The sequence below is a fragment of the Myodes glareolus genome, chromosome 12 (genome assembly GCF_982192425.1).
Source record: "Myodes glareolus chromosome 12, mMyoGla1.1, whole genome shotgun sequence".
NCBI lineage: Eukaryota > Metazoa > Chordata > Mammalia > Rodentia > Cricetidae > Myodes > Myodes glareolus.
The window spans coordinates 21,599,534-21,618,116 of NC_142037.1; the positions used below are offsets into that span (position 1 = coordinate 21,599,534).

The 18,583-nt window shown below is 44.6% G+C and overlaps 1 protein-coding gene across 1 annotated transcript in view; it reads right to left on the reverse strand.

Annotated features, from left to right (window-relative positions):
* Nucleotides 1-551, reverse strand: part of Pspc1 (paraspeckle component 1) — a 58,729-nt gene extending 58,178 nt beyond the window's left edge. The window contains exon 1 of the mRNA XM_048442006.3: nucleotides 6-551. Within this exon, the coding sequence (XP_048297963.1) occupies nucleotides 6-374 (369 nt within the window). The 5' untranslated portion in view covers nucleotides 375-551. The remainder of the gene's footprint in view (nucleotides 1-5) is intronic.
* Nucleotides 552-18,583: the final 18,032 nt, after the last annotated feature.

The following is an 18,583-nucleotide window of genomic DNA, read 5'->3' on the forward strand; positions in this document are numbered from 1 at the left end:
CTCACCAGGCGGATGAAGCCGAAGCCTCGGTCGCGGTTGATGAAGACCTCGCTGGGCTCGCCGTAACGCTCAAAGAGCCTCTTGAAGTCCTCCTCCGTGATGTCGGTGGGCAGGTTCCCCACGAAGAGACGGCAGCGCTGCGTGTAAGTCTTCTCGCCCGGCTTGAGGAAACTCTTGATGTCGATGGTGAAGCCCATCTCCTCGTCTGGGTGCTCCTCCGAAGCCGCGGGTGGCGCCGCCTGCTCCCCGGCCAGCGTCAGCGCCATGGCCGCCGCAGCCACCGGTTCGCTCTCGCCGGCCGCCGACTCCAGGGCGCGAAGGCGAGCGGGGTTCTTCTCAATGCGTACTTGCTTCAGGTTTCCTCTTAACATCATCGTAGCGACTTCGCCCCGGATGCTGGTGCGGCCTAGACGTCAGTGCACACCCGTCTCCACATGTATCTATGGAAACGAAGCAAGGAAAGCCAGGTAAAGGAGGGGAGCCCTGCCTCCCCGCAATCACGCCCGCGGTGGCCGAATGCTCAAAATGGCGCTGCTTCAAACTGCGGTTGGAAGAAGAGACGCGGGCTAGAGGCCCGCCCCTCCGCAACGCGCCTGCGCAAACTCCGCGCTCGCGGACCGTTTGCAAGCTCGGCGCGTGCGCATACAGGGGGTGCGAACCGAGCCGTGCGAGGGCCTTCGCATCCTAAGACAGTGGAGACATTTGGACTAGGGGGTTGTTTTCGGTTTTTGTTTTTTTGTATCTGGATTTGTACGTGTCTGAGGCTGGGCTTGAACTTTCGATTCTCCGGCCTCGGCCCTGGGACACCAGAAGCTGCATGTAAGGAACAAATTATATGTGTGCACTACGGTGCGAAAATATAATAATTTCGGGAATGTATTTACCCTTTTGAATATGGTGGTAATTATCATTGGACAGGAAAATGAAATTTTGCATGTTTTCAGCACTGGGTAGACTGGGGAAGAAGGATACAAATTTCAAGGTCAGCTCAGGCTGCACGGCAAAGCGGTAGAAAAAAGAAAAAGAAAAAAGAAAAAAAATGTCTTCCTACCTTTTTCTTGAGACAAGGTTTCTCTGTTTATCCCTTCCTTCTTTAGACCAGGCTTGCCTCCAACTCATGATCCACCTGCTTGTGTTGGAATTAAAGGCGCATACACCATACCTGACACCATGGGCCACCACCACCCTGCAACTTAACATATTTGTAAACAACGTTTAATAAAACAATACTTCCAGCTGGGTGGTGGTGGTGGTATACACCCTTAATCCCTGCTGGAGGCAGAGACAGGCAGATCTCTGAGTTTGAGGCCAGCCTGGTTCAGGATAGCCAGGGCTTCCCCAGAGAAACCCTGACTCAAAACACAACAACAACAAAAAATATGTAAATAAAACAATATTTTCAACAAATAAAAAACACCTTTTGACTTTACGGCTCACACCCATAATCCTAGCTAGCTCTTCGGAAGCAGAAAAGCATGACAAAAATAATAAAATTGTTAAAAAATAATTTCCTAATTAAGCAATCCAACTTCATTTTTGCTGAGCTGCAACCTGAACCTGAGTCTTTGCACATGCCAACACTGAACTTTGTCCGAAGCCTTACAATCCAATGTTCTGAAACAACTGTTTGGGTTTTGTTTTATTTCGGGAGGAGTTGTTTGTTTTCTTTTCTTTTTGAGACAAGGTCTTTGTAGCCCTGGCTGTCCTGGAACTCTCTACAAAGACGAGGTTGGCCTTGATCTCATGGAGACCCTGCCGTCTACTTCTGCCTCCACCACTGCCTCTGCCTCTGAGAGCTGTGGTGGAAGGCTTGCACCACCATGCCGATGTGTTGTTGACTGTTGAGTTCAGACAAGAACTCCATGAAATTACTTATAAAATTAGTATAATCAGAACATGGTGGCGCTGAGGGTGGTGGCACCCTCAGTCCCAGCGCTGGAGAGGTGCAGGCAGGTGCGTCTCTATGAGTTCAAGGCCAACCTGGTTCACAGAGTAGACCAGTTCTACTACTAGTCTACTAGTAGTAATAGTTACAGGCCAGCCAAGACTATACAGAAACACACTGTCTCAAAAAATGAAACAAGCTGGGCAGTGGTGGCACAAGCCTTTAATCCCAGCACTTGGGAGGCAGAGGCAGGCAGATCTCTGTGAGTTCGAGGCCAGCCTGGTCTACAAGAGCTAGTTCCAGGATAGGCTCCAAAGCTGCAGAGAAACCTTGTGTCAAAAACCAAAAAGAAAAGAAAAGAAAAGAAACAAAAAACCAGAAAGTAACAAATTAGTGTATAAGCAGATCATGAACTTCTGTGGACTACAGACTTAAGCATCACAAACATTCTCTAAGGATGCGTGGAGCAAATAAGATTTGTGAGCAGTTCTGAATCTCTCAACTCAACCTTTCCTGACACATACAAAGAGAATCCTCAAAGGCCATGAAAATTAAGCTCACATGCCACTCTACAAAAACTTCAGCAGCTTCTCATTAAAGTTAATTTTTTTAAAATTTATTTATTTATTACATTAGTGTTCTGTCTGCATGCATGCCTATAGGCCAGAAGGGGGCACCAAATCTCATTACAGTTGGTTGCTGGGAATTGAACTGGGGACCTCTTGAAGAGCAGTCTATACTCTTAACCCCTGAGCCATCTCTCCAACCCAACTTCAACTTAGTATTTTTTTATAATATGAAACTCAAGAGTGGGACGAGTTCATTAGGCATCCTGTAGAGCAGGTGATCCCAAAGCCAGGCACTTCAGGCTGAACCCTGAGATGTGCTCCCGTAGAGGTGGGAGTGTCAGGAACGCCTGAAGGTGTGTCTGTGACTTAGGTGACTGTATCTCCTCTGTAGCTGCAAGCCTACCAGCTTTGGGAGCCTGTTGCGACCCTGGTTTGTGGTTGGTGTGATTGTGTGCTTGCCTGACTGGAGATGTTTCTGTGACAGTGATTGTGTCGGCACCACGTGTATAGCAGAGGAAGGGTGCTATTGTAACCAGGTGGTTGGATGTGTGTGTGTCACTTTGAGGTTGTTAGCAGTGCTTGGTATCCTGCGCATAACTGGTTTGGCTGTGAAGGTGGGTATGATGGCAGTGGCGCTGAGGTGGTAGTTGTGGTTTCCGTGGCCTGTGACTTTCGTGTTTTTCCCATCTGGGTGATTGTCTGTGGTGTGTGTGTGTGTGTGTGTGTGTGTGTGTGTGTGTGTGTGTGTAAGACAGAGAAAGGAGAGAGAGAGAGACTGAGGGATTGTATGTGCTGTTTTCATGGATGTCAATAAAGTAGGATTATACCCTTGTGAAAAGAAGGAAGGAAGGAAGGAAGGAAGGAAGGAAGGAAGGAAGGAAGGAAGGAAGAAAGAGAGAAAGAGAGAGAGAAAGAAAGAAACTCAAGAGCTGAAGAGATGGCTCAGTGGTTAAGGGCGCCAGCTGTTCTTTCAGAAAACCTAGCTTCCAACATGACTGCTCAGGATCCAGTTGCATGGTTCTGACACCAGGTCCTAGGCACCAGGCACACATGGTACACATGCATACAGGTAAAACAGTCATTTTGTGTGTGTGTGTGTGTGTGTGTGTGTGTATTATAGCAGCTTTTTAAATGTTAATAAAAGTATGAAACCTATTCTTTTGTTATTCTTAATTAAATGTATTGATTCCTTTTACAATCTGACTGAAGATTGCCCCCTCTCTCCTATCCTCCCATTTCCTCCCCTTGCCTTCACCCCTGAAACCTATTCTTAAATTTTTATCCAAGTAAAATAAAAAATATGTTCATGGGAATCTTTTATGCAAATCTTCTTAGGAGCTTTATTTGTTTGTGCCGGGGTCTCCTATACTTTAGGCTGACTGTGTAGCTGACAGTGACCTTGAAATCATGATCAGTGTGCCTTCACCCTTCAAGTCTGGCATCACAAATGTATATCGTGGTAGGAAGCTGCAGAGGGTTGGGGACACGCTTGTACTTTAGATGAAATCAACAAAACCTGTAAACAAAGCCTTGCACTGGTAGGGGATTAAGTATTGTACTTAGTGGTGTGGTCTTGTTCTTGGCTTGTTGTTGTTCTATTTTGAGACAGTCCTACTAGTAGCCCTGGCTATTCTGGAACTTGCTATGTGAATCAACCTGACCTGGAACTCAGATCTACTTGCTTCTGCCACCCAGCTACTGGGATTAAAGGTGTGTTGCTAAAGGTAACAGAAACAGAGACACTTTATTAAAAAATAAGAAAGTCACCAGGTGGTGGTGGCGCACATCTTTAATCCCAGCACTTGGGAGGCAGAGGCAGGCAGATCTGAGTGAGTTCGAGACCAGCCTGGTCTACAGAGCTAGTTCCAGGACTTCCAGAGCTACACAGAGAAACCCTGTCTCAAAAAAAAAAAAAAAAAAGAAAAGAAAAGAAAAGAAAAAGCATTCCAAAGACAGGAGTGAGCTTGAGAATGGGATGGGCACCTGCATAGGAACCTAAACAGCATGTAATTGCGGTGAAATACTACTCAGAAACAGACTACGGGCTCAAGTAGCACAGTGATTCAAACAGCTCCATACTAGCTGGGTGTGGTGGCGCACCTTTAATCCCAGCCCTGGGGAGACAGAGGCAGGCAGAGCGCTCAATTCCTGCCCATCAAGGACTAAAACAGGATTCTTTGAATGACTGTTAATCCCACCGATCAGGAATGAGACCACTACCACAGCTGAAAGCCAAATTTGAAGCAAACTTTTTTTTGTTGTTTTTTTTGTTGTTGTTGTTGTTTGTTGTTGTTGTTTTCGAGACAGGGTTTCTCTGTAGCTTTGAAGCCTGTCCTGGAACTAGCCAGGCTGGCCTCGAACTCACAGAGATCCGCCTGCGTCTGTCTCCCTAGTGCTGGGATTAAAGGCGTGCGCCAACACCGCCTGGTTCTGAAGCAAACTTTAACTACTGACCAGGTGCATGGGCTCTGGGATGCTCCATACCCAGGTTCCTGGGAAATAGACTAGAATCATGTATGGCAAGGACTTAAGTAAAATCCATAATTCATTGCATTTCCCATTAGGTCTAATCAGAGGCAAGTATACATCCTGACAGATATTCCTTGCCTACATAACTTGCCTATGTGATCAAGCACATACGTTGCAGGTACTTATGGGACTGAAAACATGTAGCTTGTTATCACCCATAAACAATAGCCTCCCAGCATCTCATGAACTATCTGTTCTTATACTGGGGGCTTGCAGAACAGAGGCTTGTTGCATGGATTTCATTGGTTTTTCAAGACAGGATTTCTCTGTGTAACAGCCCTGGCAGTCCTGGAACTCCCTTTGTAGACCAGGCTGGCCTCGAACTCACTGAGATCCACCTGCCTCTGCCTCCCAAGTGCTGGGATTAAAAGTATTCACCACCACTGAACCAGCTATTGCATGAATTTTTTTTAAAGATTTATTTATTATGTATACAGTATTCTGCCAGCATGCATGCCTGCGACCAGAAGAGGGTGCCAGATCTCATTATAGTTCAACCTCCATGTGGTTGCTGGGAATTGAACTCAGGTCCTCTGGAAGAGCAGCTGGTGCTCTTAACCTCTGAGCCACCTCTCCAGCCCTGTTGCATGAATTTCTTTTCTTTTCTCTCTCTCTCTCTCTCTCCCTCTCTCTCTCAACTACAGAGTTTTTTATATTTTTTTATTTTTTTATTGATATTTATTGAGCTCTACATTTTTCTCTGCTCCCCTCCCTAACTCTCCCCTCCCCCCTCAATCCTCCCGCAAGGTTCCCATGCTCCCAAATTATTCAGGAGATCTTGTCTTTTTATACTTTCCACTTCCCATGTAGATTAGATCTATGTAAGTCTCTCTTAGAGTGTCCTCATTGTTGTCTAAGTTCTCCGGGATTGTAGTTTGTAGGCTGACTTTATTTGCTTTATGTTTAAAAACCACCTATGAGTGAGTACATGTGATAATTGTTTTTCTGTGTCTGGGTTACCTCACTCAAAATAATGTTTTCTAGCTTCATCCATTTTCCTGCAAACTTCAAGCTGTCATTTTTTTCTGCTATGTAGTACTCCATTGTGTAAATGTACCACATTTTTCTTATCCATTCTTCCACCGAGGGGCATTTAGGTTGTGTCCAGGTTCTGGCTATGACAAACAAAGCTGCTATGAACATAGTTGAGCACATGTCCTTGTGGCACGATTGAGCATCCTTTGGATATACACCCAAAAATGGTATTACTGGGTCTTGAGGAAGGTTGTTTCCTAATTTTACCCCACAACCTTTCCAGCATAAGTTATCATCAATGTTTTTGATCTTGGCCATTCTTACAGGTGTAAAATGAAATCTCAGAGTTGTTTTGATTTGCATTTCTCTGATGACTAAGGATGTTGAACATTTCCTTAAGTATCTTTCAGCCATTTTAGCTCCCTCTGTTGAGATTTCTTTGTTTAGGTCTGTACTCCATTTGTTTATGGGATTATGTGATCTTTTGGTGTCCAATTTCTTGAGTTCTTTGTATATTTTGAAGATCAGACCTCTGTCTGATGTGGGGTTGGTGACGATCTTTTCCCATTCTGTAGGCTTTCGTTTTGTCTTGTTGACCGTGTCCTTTGCTTTACAGAAGCTTTTCAGTTTCAGGAGGTCCCATTTATTAATTGTTTCTCTCAGTGTCTGTACTGCTGGGGTTCTATTTAGGAAGTGGTTCCCTGTGCCAATGCGTTCAAGTGTACTTCCCACTTTCTCTTCTGTGAGGTTCAGTGTGGCTGGCTTTATGTTGAGGTCTTTGATCCATTTGGACTTGTGTTTTGTGCATGGAGATAGATATGGGTCTATTTTCATTTTTCTACGTGTTGATATCCAGCTATGCCGGCACCACTTGTCAAATATGCTTTCTTTTTCCATTTGATATTTTTTTGCTTCTTCATCAAAGATCAGGTGTTCAAAGATGTGTGGATTGATATCTGGGTCTTCTATTCGGTTCCATTGGTCCTCCTGTCTGTTCCTATGCCAGTACCAGGCTGTTTTCAGTACTGTAGCTCTGTAGTAGAGTTTGAAGTTAGGGATTATGATGCCTGTTGCATGGATTTCTAAGGCATACTGTGAAAACTTAAAATGTAACTTTGATTCTCACACGATGAAACTATGTCTAGTGGTAGTGACTACACAACTATCAAAACAGTGCTTGTCAAAACAGACAGAATTGTATAATGGAAGGGTGAAAGTAATTTTAAATTATAGGTCAGTTCAGGTTTGGGGGGTCTCATCGTTGTCACTTGGAAGACTGAAATAAGAGAACTGCTAAGACCAGCCTGGACTGCATGGAGAGTTATAGATCAGCTTGGGCTACAAAGTTAGACCTGTTTGAAACAACAAACAGAACTGGAGAGATGGCTTAGTGGTTTAGAGCACTGACTGCTCTTCCAGAGGACCTTGGTGTAGTTCCCAACACCCACATGGCAGCTCCCAATTGTCTGCAGTTCCAGTATTGGAATCTGACACCGCTCTGGCCTCAGATATTAGGCATGCACGTGGTGCGCAGATATACATGCAGGCAAAAGACCCATACACATAAAAATATCAACCAAAAAATGCACATTACCCAAAAAAATGAAATCAAATCACTAATTAATCCGTTAGTCAGATTCCAAATTTGAGCCTCCCAGATTCTAATCCTCCCACAATTCTCTACATTCTCAATCTATCCAGTTGTTCCAAAACCTTCAGAGAACTGAGTTGTTAGAAACTATCACCAAAATCCTCCAGCCTTCATTTTTCCTGTCTGTCTGCCTTCTTGCTTTAAATACGGCTTGTTTCCTCCGAAGACTGCTTTGCCTATGAATCCCTCTAGAAACTGCCTGGTGTGATTATAGATTACACATCTGTAGTCAGCATTTGAGAGGCTAGCTGAGTTAGGAGGATCAAACATTTGCAGCCAATATAGACGACAAAGGAAGTTCACACTCAGGAGAGACTACAAAAGTAAATAAATTAGCGAGGCAGTGGTGGTTCATGCCTTTAATCCCAGCACTGAGGAGGTAGAGGCAGGCAGATCTCTGTGAGTTCGAGGCCAGCTTGGTCTACAGAGTGGATTCCAGGAAGCCAGGAATGTTACACAGAGAAACCTTGTCTTGAAAAAAAAAAAAAGAAGAAGAAAAAAAACTGTCTCAAGCAAACATCCTAAATTCCCACAGAGCAATGTGTTTAGATCAACACATTGCTCTTAGCTCTCCCCACATTAAGCTCACTCAGTTTGTTCTATTTTATGAAGTCACTATCTTTCATCCACATCATGGAATCAACAGCGTAAGGGCCATACTGAAGCCTTTTCTTACCACATATTCAGCACGCAACCAGCAGTTATTTTTGAATCTGTTTCGAAAAGCTATCCCAGGTTGGAGAGACGGCTCGTGATTAAGAGAATGAACTGCTCTTGCAGAGGACCTAACACCAACAGGGTGGCTGACAAGCACCCATAGCTCCGGTTCCAGGGAATCTGAAGCTGTTCAGCCTCCTCGTGTACCTGCACACATATAGTGCACATAAACATTTGCAGGTACACACAAATACAAATATAAAATGATATTTAAAAAGATAGCCCATACACAAATGTTCTATAGTACTCATCTTCTGCTAAGTGCTAATTACCATCTAATAATGACTGTAGTTGTCTTTCTCTTTTTTTTTTTTTTTTTTTGGTTTTTCGAGACAGGGTTTCTCTGTAGCTTTGGAACCTGTCCTGGAACTAGCTCTTGTAGACCAGGCTGGCCTCAAACTCACAGAGATCCACCTGCCTCTGCCTCCCAAGTGCTGGGATTAAAGGGGCGTGCCACCACCATCTTGCCTATAGTTGTCTTTCTATTGTTATTGTTGAGTTTCTATTGTTATTGTTGGGTTTCTATTGCTGTGAAGAGATACCATGACCCTATCAACACATCAACACTTTTTTTTTTTCAAGACAGGGTTTCTCTGAGTAACAGTCCTGGCTGTCCTGGAACTCCCTTTGAAGACCAGGCTGGCCTTGAACTCACTGAGAACCACCTGCCTCTGCCTCCCAAGTGCTGGTATTAAAGGCAAGCATCACTATCGCTCTGGCTCTGAGATTCTGTTGAATAATCTTCTAGGTGCGAGTGAATCCAAAGCTCAGATGGTTGTTCCTCATGGTACAGTCAGTATCACAGTTCTAGTTACCCTGTTGGTTATTCCTGTTCCTGGAGGTAGCTTAGTGTTCCTGTGCTTTGCTCTGCTCCCTTGGAGTTTGCTGTCTCAGGCCTACTTTGGCCAAGGCTGCTGGCTTTGATCTGTTTCTGTAAATCTTGTTTTGGATCCCCCTTGCAGAAGTCCCTGGCTTGGAGTTAGACCTGTTCTAGTGGAGATCGCTGACTCTGGATCTGGTCATTGGCTCAGTTCTGATCCACCCGTGTCCCGGGAATGGTTGCTCCTGGCTTCTGCTCGCTATGTCTTAGGTAACTGGTTCAGTCCCACTCTGGTTCTGGTGGAGATGGCTGACTCTGAGTCAGGTCAGAGTCAGGTCGTTGACTCAATCCTGATTTGCCAGTGTCTCAGGGCTGGGTTGGCTCCCAGGGCTGGATTTGCTCCTGGCTTCTGCTCCAGGTGGAGATTGTTTCCTCAGGCCCTCTCTGTCCTAAGTGTCTCCTTCAATTCCACTCCTTTGGAATTTGTTGCCCAAAGTGGAGTTCCTTGCCTCAGGGCAACTTTGGCTTGGTTACCGACTTTGACCTGTGTCTGTAAATCCTGGTCTGGATTCCCTCCTGCAGAAGTCCCTGGGTTGGAGTTGGACCTGGAAAGGTTTCTGGTTCCAGTCTACTGCCTTGGAGGTCTCAGGCTTGAGTGTGCCTGAACCCGCAGAGGACCCACTTACCTCCTCAGAGGTCTCAGACTCGCCCTCGGACCACAGGGGTTCCAGGTTCCTGCCTATTCCCTTTGATGTCCCAGACCAATGCCCGTACCCACAGAGGACCTGGCTCAGGCCTACTCTCTCTGAGGTCCCAGACTGGTGTTTGGCCCCGTGGAGATCTCTGGTTTCTGCCTATTCCCTGGGAGGACCCAGGTTCACTCACGTCCAGGCTGACAGATATCCTGGCTCCAGCCTAGTTCCTGGAAGGTCCTAACTCTCGCCCAGACCCACTGGAGTGTTGTCTTAGATCTACTCCCTTGAAGGTCCCGGATTCATGTCCAGACCCTCAGCAGTCTCTGGCTCATTCGCTCAGTGGTTACTCCCTTGTACCTGTTCTGGTGGAGATCGTTGACTCTGGATCTGGTCGCTGGCTCAATCCTGATCCGCCCGTGTTACTGGGTTTGCTCCTGGCTTCTGCTCCTGGTAGACCTTGTTCTCTCTGTGTTTTAGGTAACTGGTTCAGTCCCACTCCGGTTCAGGTGGAGATTCGCAGACTCTCTCAATGATTTTTTTTTAAGAGGTGAGTTGTGGGACTGGAGAAACAGTTTGGTAGTTAAGAGTGCTAACTGCTCTTCCAAAGTACCCAGGTTCGATTCCTAGCTTCGACATGGCAGTTTATAAGTGTCTATAAAGCAAGTGTAAGATTTTAGACAATTCTGAAGCCATTTCTGACAATTCCAAACCCTCTCAGCCTCCGTGTCTTAGTGCTTCCCCTCATCCCCTGGGAACCAAGGACCTAACAGCTACACATGCATGTACTCAGTTCCTGAACAATTACCCATACACGTATGTTTTGACTTAGTCCCCTGGGAAACGGGGTCAAAATGACCTCTTACCTCATCTGATCTGACAATAGTTCTCCAGTCAATTATTGGTATTAGCCCTTTTCGAATAAGCCAATCATAATGGTCAAGGAACAACCCCTCCTGTTTCTATGGGGCTTTCTCCTTTAAAAGTAGACTGTACCAGCTAGTTGGGATCTCTCGGCTTCCCGAATGCTGAGGGACCCTATCATGACAGAATTAATAAAATCCTCATGCTTTTGCATCGGCTGTGGTGTATGAGGTGGTCTCTGGGGGCGACTCCTTCTCGGTTTGGACACTAGAGTCCAACACAAGTTCCAGGGAATTCAACACCGTCATGTAGACATATATGCAGACAAAGCACTAATGCACATAATATAAAAATAAATAACTTAGAAAAGAGACTGTGAGCTATGAAGGGGGTCTTACATGCCTACAGACAGACAAGACCTGCCTCAACCAACTCATTCATCATCATCTTTTTCTTTCTTTTCTTTTTTTTTCTGTTTTTTCCAGACAGTGTTTCTCTGTGTGCCCCTGACTATCCTGGAACTCACTCTGTAGACTAAGCTAGCCTCAAATTCAGAGATGTACCTGCCTCTGTCTCCTGAGTGCTGGGATTAAAGGTGTGCGCTACCATGCCCAGCTATCATCTCCTTCATTTTCTTCCTGCTCTTCCTCCTCCTTTTTGTCCTCCTCTTCATTTTCCTGCTCTTTGCAGCCCTGGCTACCCCTTTTTCCCTCTGCATCAGGTTTCTCTTAGCTCTGTAGGCAGCAGAATTCTTCCCATCCTTTTCCTTTAGCATCACAGCCTCCTTCCCTTAGGCTGCTTGCTGTCTGCAGTAGTGTTGTTCCACATTGATAAATGACAAAATCGTTCCTGAGGGATACAACATACATGTTTACTCACCCCAGATAGGGAACCCACAACAGGCCAAAGCACAGATACTACCAAAGTCCAACTTGGTGAACTGGAGTCTTGTTGGGGTTACCTGCAGGAATATGGGGGAGGGGATACTTGTAGGACCAGAAATGACTCAAAGTCGGCTGTATCACCAAGGCCCACCTCAGGTTGGGCGATAGCTCACAAAGCGAGGAATCCAGAGCACAGTGAACAGCCTGCAGGCAACTCAGTCGATTGGAGAGTGTCCTTTCCTGGTGCCTCAGTTGATCTAAACCTCTTCCAGTCAGCTCAGCTGGTTTCTGCTCCCTCCAGGCAGCTGATCTGCTCTCGGTCTTCTTTGCAGCCCTGTTCCTTCAGTTTCCCAGGAACTCTCTGGAGCTCCTTTGAGTCGTTTGCCTTTCTGTTTAAAGAGCATCCTGCAGGATGGAGTGTTTCAACCTCAGAGGAAATTGTCACAGAACGCTCATCTCTCCCAGTTTCTTCATGATGTCCTCAATGACAAGCCAGGATGTGCTTGGCTGGGCTTGGAGCAGTATTCAGAACAGAACAAGAAGGCCTAAAAAAATTCTTGGGCACACTACGGTCCTTGCACCTCTTCTTCTTCTTCTTCTTCTTCTTCTTCTCCTTCTCCTTCTCCTTCTCCTTCTCCTTCTCCTTCTCCTTCTCCTTCTCCTTCTCCTCCTCCTCCTCCTCCTCCTCCTCCTCCTCCTCCTCCTCCTCCTCCTCTTCTTCTTCTTCTCTTCTTCTTCCTCCTCCTCCTCCTCCTCTTCCTCCTCTTCTTCTTCTTCTTCTTCTTCTCTCATCTTGAGGGCAGAATATAGGTTTTCTTTTTTTTATTTTTCGAGACAGGGTTTCTCTGTGTGTGGCCCTGGCTGTCCTGGAACTTGCTCTGTAGACCAGGCTGGCCTCAAACTCATATCGATCTGCCCACTTCTGCTTCTGACTGCTAGAACTAAAGGCATACACTACCACTGCCTGGCCATAATTTCCCATTTTTAAAAGTTTCATTATTATTTATTGTTATTTTGAGACAGGGTCTCACTATGTTACCCTGGCTGTCCTTGAGCTCCCAGTGTAGACCAGGCTAGCCTCAAACTCACAGAGATCTTCCTGCTTCTGCCTCCCAAGTGCTAGGGTTAAAGTGTGTCCACTTTAGATTTCCCCTTTTCTTCAGCAGACATGGTCTTCCACCTCTCTGAGCCCCTCTTAGAGAACTGAGAAGTTGACAGAAGCATCTGGGTACTTCCTGTGCTCCCGGAAAGGAAGGTACACACAGAGAATGCGTCTGATGGCATTGGCCTCTTGGTTCCTTAGGATCTCCTTTGCCTGTGTTTAGTTGATTTCTTGAAGGCACAGAGTGGCCCAGGGCCTGTCAGGCTCTCACTTGCTGGGCTCTGTCTCTGGAGTTCAACGTGCTACAACCCCTGACACTTTCTAAAGGCAACCTTAAAAAGCTAGTAATACTGGATCAGTAGAAATACTCAGGCAGAAGACTGCTTTTTTTTTTATTGTTGTTGTTGGGAAATCACTCCAGCAGAGGATAGAAGGAAAGAGCTGTCATAGAGGAGCATAGCTTCCAGATAGAGAGCAGGAAATTAAGTCAAGGCAAAAGTAAGTTCCAGGCAGTGGTGGCGCACACCTTTCATCCCAGCACTCAGGAAGCAGAGGCAGGCAGATCTCTGTGAGTTGGAGGCCAGCCTGGGCTACAAAGTGAGTTCCAGGACAGGCTCCAAAGCTACAGAGAAACCCTGTCTTGAAAAACAAACAAACCAAAAAGTCGAGTCTTTCTACCAAACTAACATAAAATGACATGCTGAGTGACCCGTCTCCACAGGCATGCTGAGTGACCCGTCTCCACAGACATACTGAGTGACCTGTCTTCAGGTGACTAGATTTTGTCAAACTGACAACACTTAACCGTCACAACTGAAAACACATGTTGGTGAAAATACAATCATAACTTGTCTTTAACCACTCCATTCGTACTAAGCAAGGGAACAGGTGCTTTTGTGTTGTATGTATGTGTGCACAGGTACACGAGTCTTCATGTAGAGGCCAGAGGTCAGTCTTGGGTCTTTCCTGAGAATCTGTCCATTCTATTTTTGAAACACGGTGTCAAACTACTTACCCCCTATAGGGTATCAGTGATAGACCAAAGAAACAATATTCCAATTCCAATTTAGTAAGTCAACAAACTTTTGGGGGCTATTCTCAGCAGTATGGATGAAGGTTTAGTTACAGGAGCATGGGTGACTCAAAGGCTGCTGTGTCACCCAAAGCCCACCCCAGCCTGGGTGACAACTCATATGAAAGCTGTATACTTAAAGCTCCCCATTGGATCTCCTCTTCCAGTTATTTATATATATATATGTTAGTTATAATATATAGTTATTTATATATATAATATGTATGCATGTATATATGTATATGTATATTATAGATTTACTGCACCTATATGGATATATTACTACAGAGAGAGAGAGGTGTGTGTATATATTTTTGTATCTCTCACTGGGACCTAGAGATCACTGATTAGATGAGATTAGGCCACTCCATCCCAGAAATCTGCCTGCCTCTACCTCCCCACCACTAACTAGGATTATTATTTTTTTAAAGATTTATTTATTTATTATATATACAGTGTTCTGTCTCTCTGTATGCTTGCTGGCCAGAAGAGGGCACCAGATAACATTATAGATGGCTGTGAGGCACCACGTGGTTACTGGGAATTGAACTCAGGACCTCTGGAAGAGCAGTCAGTGCTCTTAACCTCTGAGCCATCTCTCCAGCCCCACTAACTAGGATTATAAATGCATGCCACCATGTTGGTTTTTCAATGTTGGAGCTGGGAACCAACCTCAGATCACCAACTTGCAGCCCAAGTATTTTGCCCAGTGAGCTATCTCTACCCCCATGACATGGCTTCAATATACAGCCCATGCTGCTTTTGAACTCAGTAGGCAGCTAAGGTTGCCCCCAAACCTATGACAATCTGCTCAACTTCCCAAATCCTGGAATTGCAGAATGCCACCATACTTGACTGGGACTCATAGTGCTAATTTTGTTTGTGCTTATCAGTGGAAAAGTCAACACAGCAAAAAGGAAAGTTCCATGCTATGATGAAAACACTTTTGATGTCTGACTCTTTGAAAAAATATTGTTTTCTTTTTTGGTTTTGAGATAGGGTTTTTCTGCATAACACTTGCAGTCCTGAACTCGACCAGGCTGGTCTCAAAACTCAGAAATCTGTCTGTCTTTGTCTCTAAATGCACCACTACACCTGTCTCCTTAAAATGTATTGATGGCTTTCATGGACCATCTAGGGAGATGACTCTAAGTACAAGCCATTCTTTCTGCTATGTAGTAGAAAGTTGGAGACTAGCCTGGAATACATGACACCTTGTCTCAAATATATATATATATATATATATATATATATATATATATATATATACACACACACACACACACACACACACACACACACACACACGGAGCAGGCAACATGGTTTCTAGCACTTCATAACAATATCCTATTAGGACTAGAGATGGCTCTGTTTTTCCAGAAAACTTGGGTTCAATTCCCAGCACTTACACGGCAGCTCATAACTGTCTGTAACTTCAGTTCCAGGAGACCTGACATGCATGGCTAAACACTAATGCACATAAAATAATAATTAAAAGACGACATCCCATTAAACCATCTCACTGGTTTTATGTGTGTGTACATAAACACACACACACACTGCAAAAGGGCCCCAGACCTTAGCACAACTGATTTCACCATGAAGTATCATTCGGGCTGTAAAACTCAGTACCTAGACAGCACCACCTAGCAAAATGAAGACAAAGACCTAATCCATCAAAGTTCATAGTTCTGGGGACGTCTCTTAGTGGATTAACCTTGAGTTTTGACTCTGCAAATCTGCTCCTGGATAACTGCTGTTCTTGCTAACTAAAGTATATCAACCCAGGACATGGTTTTGTTTTTTTTTTTAAACATTTATTTATTTACTCATTATGTGTACAATATTCTGTCTGCAGACCAGAAGAGGGCACCAGACCTCATTACAGATGGCTGTGAGCCACCATGTGGTTGCCGGGAATTGAACTCAGGACCTTTGGAAGAGCAGGCAATGCTCTTAACCTCTGAGCCATCTCTCCAGCCCCCCAGGACATGGTTTTTGTGTTTAAAAGTTCACCCTGAGAAAGACTTGGGGCTACAAACAACTAGAGTAGTTGCCAGCCAGCTAATCAACTAATTAAGATTTTGTATTGGCTTAAACCTATGTCTGGGTATTCATCTCTGGTGAATTCCCCACAACAATATGTATGTGTGTCTGTTTTGTTTTGTGAGATAGGGTTTCTCTGTGCAGACCTGGCTGTAGGAGGAAGCTGCTTGTTTTTTCTGGCTACCCGGCTAGCTTAGACCCGAAATAATCCCATAGAAACTGTATTAATTAAATCACTGCTTGGCCCATTAGTTCTAGCTTCTTATTGGCTAACTCTTATATTAATTTAACCCATTTCTATTAAGCTGTGTATCACCACATGGCAGTAGCTTACTGGGTAATGTTTCCAGCGTCTGTCTCAGGTAGAGGATCCATGGATTCTGACTCCGCCTCCTTTCTCCCAGTATTCTGCCTGTGTTCGCCGCCCTCCCTTCCCCCCAATCCTAGCTCTGTTCCTCTATAGCTCTGCTATAGGCCCAAAGCAGTTTCTTTATTCATTAATGGTAATCACAGCATACACAGGGAAATCCCACATCACCTGGCTGTCCCAAAATTCATGCTATAGATCTCCAACTCAGAGATCCACCTACCTCTGCTTCTCCAATGCTGAGACTAAAGGATGGGTACCCTGCCTGGCAAAATTTATTGTTTCAAGGATTCCTTGGCTACTTTGATTTTGCATTACTTCTAAATTTAGAATAATTTCTTTTCTTTTCTTTTCTTTTTTTTTTTTTTTTTTTGAGGCAGGGTTTCTCTGTAGCTTTGGAGCCTGTCCTAGAACTAACTCTTATAGACCAGGCTGGCCTTGAACTCACAGAGATTCACCTGCCTCTGCCTCCCAAGTGCTGGGATTAAAGGCATGCGCCACCACCATCCAGCCCAAAAGTAAGGTGCTGTTTTGATTTTGTTGACATGTTCTCTTCTTAATTTATTAATTTCTATGCAAAACCAATATTAAAAAAATTTAAGCCAGGCGGTGGCGGTGCACACCTTTAATCCCAGCACACTGGAGGCAGAGGCAGACACATCTCTATGAGTTTGAGGCCAGCCTGGTCTACAAGAGCTAGTTCCAGGACAGGTTCCAAAGCTACAGAAAAACCCTGTCTCAAAAAACAAAACAAAAAAAATTAAGGGATTTTGGTGCAGGAAAATTCTGTATTTTTGTCAATTATGTTTTAAATAAATGCTGATTGGCCAGTAGCCAGGCAGGAAGTCTAGGTGGGACAACCAGACAGGAAGTAGAGACAGAGCAATGAAAACAAAATTCTGGGAAGTAGGAAGCTTCCTCCCCAGTCTTGCCCAGACACTAAAAAAGCAGGATGTGACCTGCCCCGTTGAAAAAGATACTGAGCCATGTGGCTAACATAGGTAAGCATAATGGGTTAATATAAGTTATGAGAGCTAATAAGAAACCTGAGCTAATGGGCCAAGCAGTATTTAAATAAATACAGTTTCTGTGTGATTATTTAGGGGCTAAGCTAGCCAGGTGGCCGGGGCAACAACAGGCCCTCATGTTACAGGATTTTAGTTAGTATTGTGCTCAAAATAGATCAGTATGGGACAGATGTATCATCTCTCCATCTAAGAAAAATGGTGTACTTCCCCTCTATTATTTTTTAAACTGTGTGTGTGTGTGTGTGTGTGTGTGTGTGTGTGTGTGTGTGTGTGTTGTCTCCATTATGCTTTGGGCACCACGTGCATGCAGTACTTGAGGATGCTGGAAGATCATCAGACTCCCTGGAGCTGGAGCTGCAGAGGGTTTTGAGCCGTGTAGTTGTTGTATTCATTTGCAGAGCCATGTCTCTATTCCTATCCCTATCCTTTTCTTCTGCCCCTTTCTCTTCCTCCAATTTGAGCCAGAGTTCTCACTATGTAGTCTAGAACTGGCTATGCAGTGACCTCTGACTCAGAGACCTGCTTTCCACTTCCTCGTAGGTGCTGGGATTCAAGATTTGCACCATGTTATTTCTTCTATTTTTGTTGTCGTTTCTGCTTTTCCAAACAGGGTTTCTCTGTATCCCTGACTACCTTAGAACTCACTAAGGCTGGCTTCAAGCTCACAGAGATCGGACAGCTTCTGCCTCCTGAGTGCTGGGATTACGCTTTCATTTTTGCTTTTTCCAAGTTTTCTCTGTATAGCCATGTCTGTCCTAGAACTCACTCTGTAGACTAGCCAGTTGAGTAACTTCAGTTTCAGGGAATGTAACACCTTTTTCAGGACTCTACAGGCACCAGGTACACACAATATGCATACAGGCAAAATACTCCTACATGTAAAATAAAACTAAAAGAAATGTCATATTTTCTAAAATACCCTCATAGGCCTCTGAGAGTAACATGATATTTTGGAGACATCTCAAAGCTATATATATATTCAAATCAGTCAGCTTCTACCTCTGTATCTTTTGGTTTTTTTTTTTAAAGACTTATTTACTTCTTATGTATACAACATTCTGCCTCCATGTATGCCCACATGCCAGAAGAGGGCGCCAGATCTCACTACAGATGGTTGTTAGCCACCATGTGGTTGCTGGGAATTGAACTCAGGACCTCTGGAAGAGCAGCCAGTGCTCTTAAACTCTGAACCATCTCTCCAGCCCCGTATCTTTTGGTTTTTTGAAGCAGGGTTTTGTAGTGACAAGGCAAGCAAGCTTTCTTTTCATCCTGCCCAACTCCCGCACAGCTAGCTTTACACCCGAAATAACAACACACAAATTGTATTCATTTAAACACTGCCTGACCCATTAGTTCTAGCCTTTTATTGGTTAACTCTCAC